We start from the raw sequence: 13,340 nt of genomic DNA on the forward strand, positions 1-13,340 counted from the left end.
CTAGGAATTTATGTCTTCCCATAAATTGACCTTGTGAGGTTATTTGTGGATTCCAATAGGGAAGTGGCCTTCTTAGGTCCCGGTGCCTCCTCCGCCTTCCCCTCACCAACCAGCTGATGCCCTCTGTCTACTCCTGCGAGCCTGGGGTTGCTGAGGACAAAACCCTGGCAGGCTCAGCAAATGGAAGAGGTGTCTGCTTCCTTTCTTGCTCTGGAGCTGTGTGTCTTGTCTCTCTCCTTCTGCCATTTATTCACTCACTCATTCAGTATCTATTGCACTCCTGCTTTGTCCAGGCAGGGTGCTGAGCACTGGAGATGCAGTGAACAGTCTGTGTTGAGGGACCTACACCTAAACAAATAAGCGCACAAGTACTAGCTCAAGGGCAGCTCTGGAGAAGCAGCAGGTGCCATGAGAGCCTCTGTAGGAGGCTCTGGCAGTCTCTGGTGCCCTGCTCCTCCTGTTACTGCAGGACTCTGGGGGCTGACTGCATATGTGACAGTTCTTTGGATGTCCCCCATCGCTTTACTCTGTCCTTCTTTGTGAAATCTCAACCTCAGCAGATGAACTCTGCTCTGGTCAGAATCACTCTAGGCTTTGCTTCTCACCCAGCTCCTGGCCCCCTCCCTGTTGCCACTGCTGCAGAGAGAGGCCACCAGGGTTACTGGGTCCCTCGGACTAAAGGCTCAGGCTCCAGGGGGAGGCCAGCTACCAGAGGACACCCTCAAATGTGAGGAGGGCAGGGGGCTCAGAGCATCCTCAAGGCAATGCTCAGGCACCCGCCCACACAAGCTTTGGTTTGTTTTACAGTGTGTAAATCTCCGTACAGTTTTCTCACGATAAATGTAAGATGCATTCATTGTAATAAAAACTAACACTTCAAAAAAGGAATAAAGGAAAAATTGACGGTATTCTCATCTTCCTTTATGCCAATCACCAGAAATAATTGCTTTCAATTGTGTGCTGTGTCTCCTTCCAGATCCTTTTGTGTTTATGTAAACATGTTGATTTTTATATTGTCCTACATGTTCGTATTATCCTGTAGTCTACTTTTATTCACTTGAAAATTTATCCAGGACTTTTCAGGATAGCACACACAGATCCTCCTCATTCTTTTCAGGTGTCTGGTATTTCAGTGTGTGAATGTACCATAATTTCTCTTAAAACCAATCCCCCATCCATGAACATGTAAGTTCTGCCATATTTTGTTGTAATTAATAAATTCATAGCAGCTATGAATATATGTAATATGTATATATACACATACACATACATCTTTCAGTGTCAAACTCTTCTTAGAAAGGTATTTCAGGTCTAGTGTCTCGCATTTTAATGAGTTTTCATACACAATGAGATGCTCTTAATCACCTTCACCACGTGGCTGGATGGACTGATGCGCTCCCCCATTCGCTTCTCATATGTTCCTCTCTGGAACCTGCACCTCCACTTCTCATGGTAAACTCAAGTGCTTGAGTACTCTCAATGTGTTTTTTGCAGATTCTGTTTATTTCCATTGAATTTGTTATTGTAATTGTGTAATTTACTTAATTGGTATGTAAACTGAAGAAGTATGAGGGGATTATTGTTTTTAAGAAAAAGTGTAAATTATATTTCTCTCATTTCCAACTTGAACTAAAAAACTGTTACTAGCTAAACACCCACACCTACACACCTACACCTACACCGGTATATCAGATACAGTAGCTTCTACCGACTCATAAATTTCATCAACCGTGTTTGGGAATTATATCCACTCTTAATCTGCTTTGCCAGTATTGTCTCTGGAAAAACATCCTACAGCTGTTTGGTTTATTTGTAGATTGAGTTATCTTTTCGCCTTAGAAATACCTGAGAACCAAGCATGCCTTATTTAGAATGTCTGATGTAATCTACCTTGATAAAAGTTGGTTTTGAGCCCTTCTCCTTACCCCCACCAAGCCATTTCAACTTGTAATGCCCTCAGAAAGACCATATCCAACTTCATATAAGAGAAATGGAAAACCTGGAAATCACAACTGTTGCCTTTGAAAGTGAGAAGGTGTCTGCATATAAACATCCTGCTACTTTTTAAGTTAATATAATGTTAGAAGTGATTTTACAGCCCCTCTAAAATTTACCAACCCTTATGAGACTGTTGTAGGTACTTAATTGTTGGATGCATGGATACACAGAGAAACACTAAATTCATGCAACAAACATTTATTAATTGCCAACTGTATACCTACAAATTGGCTAGCAACTGCTGGGGCCACCACAAAGCACAGTGGTTACAAATGCTCTCCCAAGGCCTGTGACCAAGCTTAAGACTTGGAGCCACCAGGAAATGCAGAGATGCAGTTTACTCAACAAAGCATGCACTCTCTAAAATGGCCCAGCCCTGTGTGTGCCTGGCCAGTGGAGCAGGATTCTGGGAGGCAAAAAAGAAGTTTTCTCCTGAAATCTATGAATTCTCTTCATCTTCTCAAGGTGTGCCCGTGTAATTCAATCACGAATTTTACTTAAACTGTGCGGCATTTGATAGAGCCTTGCAGAGACTACAAGACATCTGACTGCTGTGTTTTCTCTTCTAGGATATCAATGAGTGTATTCTTGAAAACTATCCCGAGTGTTCCAACCCCAGGTTATTTTACATCATTCCGTACTTTTGTGGACAACATCCCAGATGCAGGTAAGGGCTACAGCAGGCTCGTGGCATGCACGTGTGCACAAGGGAAAGAACCCCACCAGCCTGGCACTTGGTGGGAATCTTTGGTATCCCTAGTCTCTCAACCTTCTGGAATTCAGTTCCTGTTTACTGTTAATCTTTCAAGATAATGTGTGAGACTCCAAATGTCCTATAAGTAATGAAATTTAAAAATCAGCGTCTGCAGAGGCCTCAGAAGACCACCATATAAAGCTTTGTAACTGGAACCAAACCCTTGTTTATACCTAAAACATACTTGTCACTACTCAACCCATGTTGTCTTTCTCTTTGGATAAAATGACAAAATGTCACATAAAATGCGATCGTGAAGACCAGGAACAAACACCCAGCCTGCTCCTCTACAGTGACTGACTTAACCAACAACCTGCCCTCGTGGCATGTGTCATTGAGTCTGAGACACTGGAAGCCCACACCCACAATCCCATGGTGGATACACTTAGTAGGCAGAGGAGAAAGTGTTTTATAGTGATCACCTGTCAACCTTACTTGAAGGCAAGACCTTCTTTAGAAAGTGACTTACTCAGATAGTCAGGACCCCCAGGGTGTGATCTGCCCAGGTCCTGCATCAGCACCCCTGCATACTTGTTAAGAACCCCCACCCAATCATAGTCTCATGTGTAGCTGCCTCCCCAGATGCTTCTGGTGTAGTTATAGTTGAAATCTACTGTGCTAGACAAATGTGGTAGCCTGGAGAAGAAATGGCAGCAACAATGAAGCATTATCTTTGCTTGGTAGAAAATCAATGTGCTACCAGAAGTGACATTATTCCCCAAAGGAAACATTAACTAGAGGGTCCTTGTGTTTCTGAAAAGGCCAGATAAGAACTGCTACTTCTACACTGGCAATGCATTCGTTGTACTTTTTTGCTTATGCTATGATTTCTGCTTTGTTATTAGGCATATTGTTGTTATTCCTGTCTTGTTTCATTTGCCATAACAAAAGAGTTTGCTTATGGTCCAAATTACAGAACCAGGAGTGTTAGTTTTTGACTTCACCATAAGCCCCCTGAGTCCAGGTGGCCTCTCCCCTGCCCCAACCCTTGCCTCAATAACAAATACCTCCTGGTTAACATTTAGTACTTCAGGTATTGGGAAGATCTGGGGCTGGATGACTCACTTGCTGATCACAGTGAATATCTTTATAACAGGCAACATGATTTGAACTCCCTAAAGTATTTTTTAAATCGTGTAGTATTTTTCAGATTTTTCAATTTTCTAATCTTGGAGAGGTGACTCATAACACCATACCTTGACACACACACAATGATTTTTATAACTCTTTTATCATATCACCTTGCACAGTCTTTACAACAATGCTTTGAACTAGGTAAGGGTTATTATTATCATTTTTCAAAAGAGAACCCTGGCTTGCCCAATTCCCCCAAATGATAAATGACAGCCAGGCCTGGAGCCCCACTCCCGGGCTTTTCTCACTCTCCTGTCAGTTCAGAGAGCTGGTCTACAAATCAGATTAGGCTGTTTTCCTTCTGCAATCTAAACAAACAAAATAAAACAAAAATCCAAAGATTTATCTTTAACTCTTCCAAAGAATAAGATGATTAACAGACATGACCTGACACCTCTTTTGAATTCTACATAAATACTATGTCAGTCAGTTTTGTATTTCAAAACTTCTAAATTCATTTAATTGGTTCACTTTGGTCCTCCTATAAAAGCCGTTGTACTCACCCCTTGATTAGTAGTTGTTAGGATCTGACTGCCTGTGCCTGCTTTCATTAGTCCACACTACTTTAGCAGGGCCTCTGAATTCAAGGCCCTGGGCTTGGCGTGAAGCACGGATGAAAGTGACAGAGAAGGAACGGTGAGCAGGGCAGGACACCAGCTGGAAGGACTGAGAAGGCTCTGGATGGGGCTACATCTGGGCTGGTCCTTGAGGGAAACAGGAGTTGGACTTATGCAAGTGAAGGTGGGAGGTAGAGGGAGTAAACTTTCAGCATCTTGTTGCTGAATTTCAAATACGAATCTCTGATTTTCAATAAATTTTTATATCCATAAAGGGAGCCTGGTGAATGGGCCCTTGAGAGAGCAAAGCTGAACGTGAATGAAAACTTCCTGCTCGTGGGGATTCTTGAAGAGTTGGAAGATGTGCTGCTGTTACTGGAAAGATTTTTACCTCATTACTTCAAGGGCGTGCTCAGTATCTACAAAGACCCAGGTAACTTCATTTGTAAGCAAGCTCTTCTCCATGACAGGTCTGTGTCCAGGGATACTCACCTTGAAAAGGCCTCAAGAAATAAAGGAGTGAAACGATCTCTTCTGATGACAAAGGGCAGTTAGTTCTCTGGGCTTGCAAAGGAAAGTTAGAACCAGGAGATGCAGATGCCAAAATCTTGAGCTTCATGTTCAGACATAAAATCACCATGTTCCAAAGGCTTAATGGCTCCATTTCTCCCTGTAGAAACTGAAATTGGCAACATTCTCCATCGACCTTGTCTTGAGCATGTTGCTGGAAACGGAAATTGGCAGCATTTTCCATCAGCCTTGTCTTGAGCATGTTGTTGGGGTGGGTACAAATGAATCCGTGTGTGCACACCTGGACTCCACTGATGGACACATGCATGAGTATGAAAGAGCCATCCTTGTGATGAATTCTCTCTGGCCAACTTCCATTTGATAACAGCACTCTAGTGTATCAAATCCTGACAGTGGGATAAATAGAGCAGCAAATTGAAAATACAATTATGATTTTATCCTAACAAACTGAGTGGTCCCCAAACAGCAGCAAGAAATTGAATGTGGCAAAGCAATTACAAGGGCTGCCTGTGGTATCATCGTAGGATAATTACTTTCAGAAATCCATCATTTATTTTTTCATTGTCATTTTATCCAAAGAGAAACAAACAACTTGTTTGTTTTTTCCTATTCTCCTTAATCTACTGCTGTGACAACAAACCTTGAATATACATTCAGTGATCTGTTTATTGTTCTGTTTTGTTGACCTGAGATGGAAGAAGGCATTCTGCCCTGTAGAGATAAGCAGCAGATAGGCCCAGTGGGGTGGCTCATGCCTCTAATCCCAGCACTTTGGGAGGCCGAGATAGGTGATCACCTGACGTCAGGAATTTGAGACCAGCCTGGCCAACGTGGAGAAACCCTGTCTCTACTAAAAATACAACAATTAGCCAGGTGTGGTGGCAGGTGCCTGTAATTCCAGCTACTCAGGAGGCTGAGGCAGGCGAATCACTTGAACCTGGGAGGTGGAGGCTGCAGTGAGCCAAGATCGTGCCATTGAGCTCCAGCCTGGGCGACAAGAGCTAAACTTTGTCAAAAAAAAAAAAAAGAAAGAGAGAGAGAGAGAAAGAAAGAGGAAGGAAGGAAAGAAGGAAGGAAGGAAGGAAGGAAGGAGAGAGAAGGAAAGAAAGAAAGAGAAAAAGAGAAAGAAAGAAAGAAAGAAAGAGAAAGAGAGAAAGAAAGAGAAAGAGAAAGGCAAGAAAGAAAGAAAGAGGAAAGAAAGAAAGAGAAGGAAAGAGAAAGGCAAGAAAGAAAGAGGAAAGAAAGAAAGAGAAAGAAAGAAAGAAAAGAAAGAAAGAAAGAAAGAAAGAAAGAAAGAAAGAAAGAAAGAAAGAAAGAAAGAAAGAAAGAAAGAAAGAAAGAAAGAAAGAAAGAAAGAAAGAAAGAAAGAAAGAAAGAAAGAAAGAAAGAAAGGAAAGAAGGAAAGAAAAGGAAGGAAGGAAGGGAGAGAGAAAACAAGCAGGTGAAAAGCTCCCCAAATGCAGTATGCTGCCTCATATTCCACAGGGTTCCCGAACCCCACCTGCATCACTGGCAGGTCCCAAGGCCCAGGGAAACTGGTGTTTGCCCAGAGAGCCCTGGATCCTGTTGCACAAGGTTAAGGTGGCCCTACCACCATCAGGGACTTGCTGAAGGAAGGTGAATAGTTGGTGGAGGCTGCCTTAGCCTCCCAGCTCTCATTAGAGTTCAAATCCCACTTACCTGTATGTAGGAACATGACCAAAAGCTCCAGGTGTGCCCTGCAGATGTGTCTACTTAGCAGGAGATGTGGGTTGAATAGCTAGAAGCATAATAAACTTTAAATAGTGGGATTATGAAAGTAGGATTTCCTTTGCCTTTTTAAAAACAAGCCATTTAAAGAGTTTATATAATTTTAATGTAAAGAGTTTGATGTGACTGATTTTTCTTTCTAGAAGACAACATAAACTCCGTTCTTTGTGCAAGGAGAGGTCTTATCCTAAATTAGACTCCTTTGAAGAAGAAAGGTTTATGTTAATCATTTTCTTCTTTCAGCTTTATCGTGTTCTATGGGGTGTATGTATGTGTGGTGTGTGGTGTGTGTGTGTCTAATACACAGCCTGAGATAAAGGGCTAACTAATCCTGGTGACACATAAGATGAACGCTCTCCATAAAAGATATTATGGCTTCCAACTTTGTTAGTGTCTGCTCAGTCATTTGCTCTGAGAGAGGTCAGCTGCTATGGATGAAGAGAGGTTCACATAGTGAGGAACTGAGACCTCAGACCAAGAGCCACGTGTGTGAGCCATCTTGGGAGCAGACACAATGGCCCCAGTCAAGCCTTCAGATAACTGCAGCCCCAACCAACATGTTAATGGCTGCCTCATGAGAGATCTCAAGCCAGGACCACCCAACTAAGCTGCCCCTGAATTTCTGACCCTAAGAGCCAGTGTGTGAAATAAAGGTATGTGTTTTTATTTTTTTTTATTATTGTTGTTTATTTTAATGGGCACTGTCTTGTCCCAGCATTTGGGAGGAGGAGCCAACATGAGAGTCCTCTTCCAGTTACATCACCATCCATTCTGAGGTCTAGAACACACACCATTCACAGGATGCAAAACCCAGCACAGGGGTTGTGTACCTGAGAACCTAGATAAGGATATTTTTATATTCATGCTTTTGAATACAGATAAACCACCTATAAAAAGCTTAGCCCAGAGGACCCACGTAGTGGCTTTTGTCGGTGTATATCATATTGACTTCCTATTTTCTCCATTTAAATATGTGTCTTCTCAGAAATTGTGGGCCTTCGTTCCGTGATCTGAAAGTTCATTAATTCAAGGAGAAAAGATTTCTGAAAACCAAGTTACTATTAACTCTTTTACCTTCAGCCATGATCTTTCCACCTATAAATTAAGATTATTTTTCCCTCAGAGTTTGGCACAGTAAATATCTCAAAGAGAAGAAAGGACATCTGGTATTCCTGTGTAGTGGGATGAAAGGTTTCCATAAGCCGGGCCACTTGGCCAGTCCATGCGGTCCAGCTGGACTAGTGGTTAAAACAGTGAAACGCTCCTATACGGCCTTCAGGGTGCACCTGCCAGCCTGGCTGCCCGTCCTTGTTACTCCCACCTTTTCCAGCAGCGACGTAACGAAAGGACTAATTCATGGCACAGGAGGGATCTTCAGGACCCCGGGCCAGTGTCACACTCAGCGACTGTTGTTGGTTCAGTTCTTGAGTGGAACTGGTTGTCAAATACTTTAAATATCACCCCACTGTAACTCTCTCAGCTGCCACACATTACATGCCCAATAAAATGAACCTTTGAGTTGTTGCTTCAGTAACTTCTACTGTGTTTTGTGTTCTCTTGGGCATCTTCTTGTGGTATGTTTCCACAGTAACACTGAAGACCAAGCTAGTCCACAGTTCCTCTATCCCAACAAGTTTCCATGTCCCCTGAGGCAGAGGACAAGAGATCAACACACAACTCCGGCCAGCTTCTCAATATATTTTAGCCTCAGGGAAGACTTAGCACCCATACTGTTTTCTCATCACCTCAACTGAGTTGGTGTCAAATAGGTTAAAGAAAGAACAGCTGCAAGTTTCTAGTTACTTCACCATCTCATCTCTGTATTTTTAATCTAAATTCATGTCTTAGGGCATGCTAAAATCATTACTCTTGCCCTTTATTGAAGAATTTGATAACCGAGTAGATTAGAGAACAGAGAGAAGAAAAACTAAAATCTAAGATACTGATTTAAGGGATCTAGTGACCCTGAAGTCATTGTAGATTAACTAACCATCTGAAGAGCTGAATTAAGATGCAAAAACACCACTGGCCATTTTTCTTTGGTGTCTGTCCTGTTATTGGAAAAAAAAAAAAACAGGAGTTTACTGATTTTTAGTAATTCCTCTCTAGCAATACTAAAAATATGTATACCAGTCTCGTTACAGAAGAAAAAACACTAATAGCTAATGATTATTTGGAGAGCTAGTAAAAATCATAATGTCTGTTAGTCATATGGGTTGTCACTTATTTTAGATTGAAATGATATTCATTGATTCTTTCAAATCAATATTACTTGTCCCAATACTCACCATTTAGACAGGTTAATAACCTTTCTCAATAACAGCTTAACTGTCTTTTCTCCTGTTCATTTCTTATATAAATATATGCTGACATCAAGTAAATTTGTCTCCTACCAAAAATATTTGAGAAACTTAGCCTTTAGCACTTTTTTAAACAGTGATTTTATATTAATATTTGCATTTTATAGAGACAGAATAGAGTATCTCAGAAGCTTAGGATAGTAAGTACTTGAGATGAAATAAAAATTAGAGTTTTAGCAAGATGGATAACCAAGAGAATATAATATGCTTGGTATTTCTTCCAGCCGGTGCACAGCTGCTGATATTGGGACAAGTACCGTGGAGTGGGCATTCAGAAAACACTGCTCAAATCCTGACCATGAGTTTGAATTAGGGAGCACCAAGGCCCCAGCAGACTTTACTGGCTAGGAGCAACCTCAATGGTTGAACATAAACATAATTATTATATATGATCACATATGTATTCTTATACATAATTATTTTTTATTGATTAATCTCTATTATGTTTGTTCATTACTTATCACCTTTTAAAAATGAAAAACTGAGGCCAGACATAGTGGCTTGCACCTGTAATCCTACCATTCTGGGAGGCCAAGGTAGACAGATCACTTGAGGCTAGGAGTTTGAGACTAGCCTGGGCAACATAGCAAAAGCTCATCTCTACTAAAAATACAAAAAAAAAAAAAAAAAAAAAAAGGCCAGGTGTGGTGGCTCACACCTCTAATCCCAGCACTTTGGGAGGCCAAGGTGGGTGGATCACAAGGTCAGGAGTTCAAGACCAGCCTGGCCAACATAGTGAAACCCCATCTCTACTAAAAATACAAAAAATCAGCCAGGCATGGTGGCAGGTGCGGAGATCGCACCACTGCACTCCAGCCTAGGTGACAGTGTGAGACTCCATCTATAAACACACACACACACACACACACACACACACACACAAACCAGGCATGGTGGCGTGTGTCTGTGGTCCCAGCTACTGGGCAGGCTGAAGTGGGAGGATCACCTGAGCCTTGGGGAGGTCGAGGCTGCAGTGAGCTATGATGATCGTACCCATTGCACTCTAGCCTGGGTGACAGGGCAAGACCTTGTTTCAAAAATAAAATAAAATAAAAATAAAAATGAGAAACTGAAACAAGCCCAGAGAAATTGAGAGAATGATCCATAGTCATCCACAAAAATGTGTTAGTAAGGGGCAAGACTCACATATTTCTGAGCGATGAATATTAATGTATTTCTGAATACTTTTTCTCCTCAACTCTTAAAGACATGCTGTGAGCCATCAATATTTTTCTAGTCGTAATTTTTAGGAGCTAAAATCTCAGTGTTGGTAAGGGCCAAAATAAATAAGCACATGAAAGACAAGAAACATGTGAATATGTGTAATAGGAACAGTCATATGAGCATCCCTCTATAAACCCTTGACTTGGCAAATAACCAAGCTGTTCTGGTTCAATAGCGCCACCTAGCATCCAGACATAGAACTCTATGACCTAATATTAACCCATTACCTTCTCCCTTCCTAGTGACTTGAAAACTCATGTGTCCAATCCTTTTACCTTGTGTTTTAAATACTTTCCATGACTAGCACTACATTCGTATTCATTTTCAACACATTTCCATTACAAATGTAAACACTGGAGCCACGGTAGGGAATTTACTAGACTTTTGTGGGCTGCCTTGAGAATATGGTCGCCAACTATTACAAAGGAAAAATATGTAACAAATTCCAAACGAGTGATTTAAATCCTAACTTTGAGGATTTAAGTTCACTTATAAGCTGAGTGCTTTGTTTGAAATATTTATACTTAAATAGTTTTATAAACAATCACAGAGTACACATTTAAATATTATGCTTTTTTTTTTTTTTTTTTTACTATGCATGAATGATAAATTAGACCTCCCATTAGAAGGATAGTAGTGGGCTCACTGATTTCATTGATGTTGCAGTTTTCAATTTTGAGGATATTTGCTAGAAAATGATAACAAATATGTAGAAGAAAACTTTTAAATAGTATGCTACAGAAATAATTCAAATTTTTATCCATAGATAAAAATATCAGCCTGAGTTCAATACTAAATAATAAAAGCTTGGCCCATTTATAATAAAGAACAGTTATTCTTTAAGGAAAGGACATTGAGTTGGGAGTTAGGAGGAACTTCTAGTTCTTTTTCTGCCGTGATTCTGCCTATATGACCCCGAGCAAATACAGTTTTCAAGTGGATGGTCTTTAAGATCTTATTATTCTAATACCAGTGTATCATGTAGAATGTTTTAAGGCTGCTTGTTCTGTCTTTTGTTACTTAGCACAATTATGGGGTGCTTTTACCCCCTCAAAAATATTCCTAGGCAGTCCCCGTTGCCTTAGTAATCCTCAAGTTTAGTTGTGGGGGTGGTCTCCACCTCTTGGTGTCCTCTAGGACAGGAAGAAATCCTGTTTGGAGAGTTTCTCCTTCAGAATGTGTTCTTTCCTGGAGCTGCTGATGCTCAAGTGATCAAAACAGGGGTCCCCACTTAAACTCTCTGGTCACGATTTCCATCCCTCTCTCTTCATACCACACACACACACACACACACACACACACCTCTGTGGAGAAGACAGTATGTCATAATGCACTCAAATGCTCTACCACTGAGCTATCCCCCCGACCCCAATTTTTTTTTTTTTTTTTTTTTTTGACACAGAGTTTCACTTTTGTCGTCCAGGCTGGAGTGCAGTGGCACGATCTCGGCTCACTGCAACCTCTGCCTCCTGGATTCAGGCCATTGTCCTGCCTCAGCCTCCCAAGTAGCTGGGATTACAGGTGCCCACTACCATGCTCAGCTAATTTTTGTATTTCGGGTAGAGACAGAGTTTCACCATGTTGACCAGGCTAGTCTCGAACTCCTGATCTCAGGTGAGCCACCTGCCTTGGCCTCCCAAAGTGCTGGGATTACTGGCATGATCCACCGTGCCTGGCCAAGTATGTCATAATGATTAGAGCACAGGCTCGCGATAGACCACCCGCATGCTTGACCCCCTCCTCCACTTATTAACTACATAACCAGAGGCAAGGTGTAGCCCCTTAAGCCTCAGTTTCCCCATCTGGATAAGATGCATAAATAATCTTATCTACTTCAGAGGTTCTTGTGAGTCTTGCCTCATCAATCCATGTAAAGCCCTTAGCCCAGCCTTACTATATGATGAGTGTTCAGTAATTAGCCTGCCCACCAAGCCCATCACAGGAGAGACAGCGTTGTGCCTGAGAGAAACTGGACTTGAGGCTCTCTTTGTAACTTCTAAATGAAAGACAGAGGAAAAAATTGGAAGGAATGAATGAAGGAAATGATTATCCTTGACCTGTTTTACCAGTTACAGCTGATATATTACAAGGAAATCTCGTGCCTTTAAGAAATAATATTTCTGTATTACTGACTTGGGCAGAGAGGAACAATTATATTCTAGTCAATAGCCTGTTCCAGAAACAATCGCAGGGAGTAAGTTAAGTGGAAATATTACTACAGTGACATGTTAAGGGGCTGAAAGACACACATAATCCAAGTTAATGAGGTTCTTTAAAAAAAAGTCATCTGTTTTTGTGCCTGAACTCTTACCAGAAATATCAGGAAGCTAAGACTTTTCACTAAATGAAACCCACTATTGAGAAGTTATTGGGGCCAATTACCCTTAACTTATGCTGAATATTGAATTTTACTGACTGTTATAGGCCATGTTATTTAATAGATATAGAATGATAATAGAGTTTTTTAAGTAAGATTCCTAATATTCAGCTCTTGAAAAACTGTTTTGCATGTGCAGAATGACGTACCTCAGAATACTAAATTAATGAATTAATAACCTTTGTCCAGCAGGTGGCGATGTCTCTCCATTTTCTCAAGAAAGTGCACTATGTTCCCTAATAGTTGACTTTGCTCTGCAAACCGGAGTTTACATAATACTTGAACACAGATGTACAATTATGTCCAATCTGAAGCCTAAAAATGAGATTTTTGGATAAGTAAAGGACTCCAAGTCCAATTGATTGCAGTAGTTCAAACTGCACTTATGAAAGTCCGTGGCAACTAGGGGAAGAGGGTAGAGTTTGCAATGAAATAAGTTTATGTGAGTTAAAAATATATACATGTATATCTAAATTATATATAAATTATATGTAATATATAATGTACATATTGTACGTCATATATATAATATATGCCTTATATTGTAGACATTATATATTATAATATACTATATATTACATAGATACACCACTAACTCTGGCTTTAATTTTTAAAACTATCATTTTAAAAAGCCTGAATTAAACAAATTCTGTCTT

General features: G+C 40.8%; 1 protein-coding gene across 1 annotated transcript in view; it reads left to right on the forward strand.

The window, feature by feature from the left end:
• Nucleotides 1-13,340, forward strand: part of LOC105488996 (uronyl 2-sulfotransferase) — a 316,456-nt gene that overhangs the window by 256,058 nt on the left and 47,058 nt on the right. Inside the window, exons 6-7 of the mRNA XM_011753546.3 lie at nt 2,568-2,665; nt 4,719-4,876. Coding sequence (XP_011751848.2) covers nt 2,568-2,665; nt 4,719-4,876 — 256 coding nt within the window. The remainder of the gene's footprint in view (nt 1-2,567; nt 2,666-4,718; nt 4,877-13,340) is intronic.

This window comes from Macaca nemestrina, chromosome 5 (genome assembly GCF_043159975.1).
Source record: "Macaca nemestrina isolate mMacNem1 chromosome 5, mMacNem.hap1, whole genome shotgun sequence".
NCBI classification, from domain to species: domain Eukaryota; kingdom Metazoa; phylum Chordata; class Mammalia; order Primates; family Cercopithecidae; genus Macaca; species Macaca nemestrina.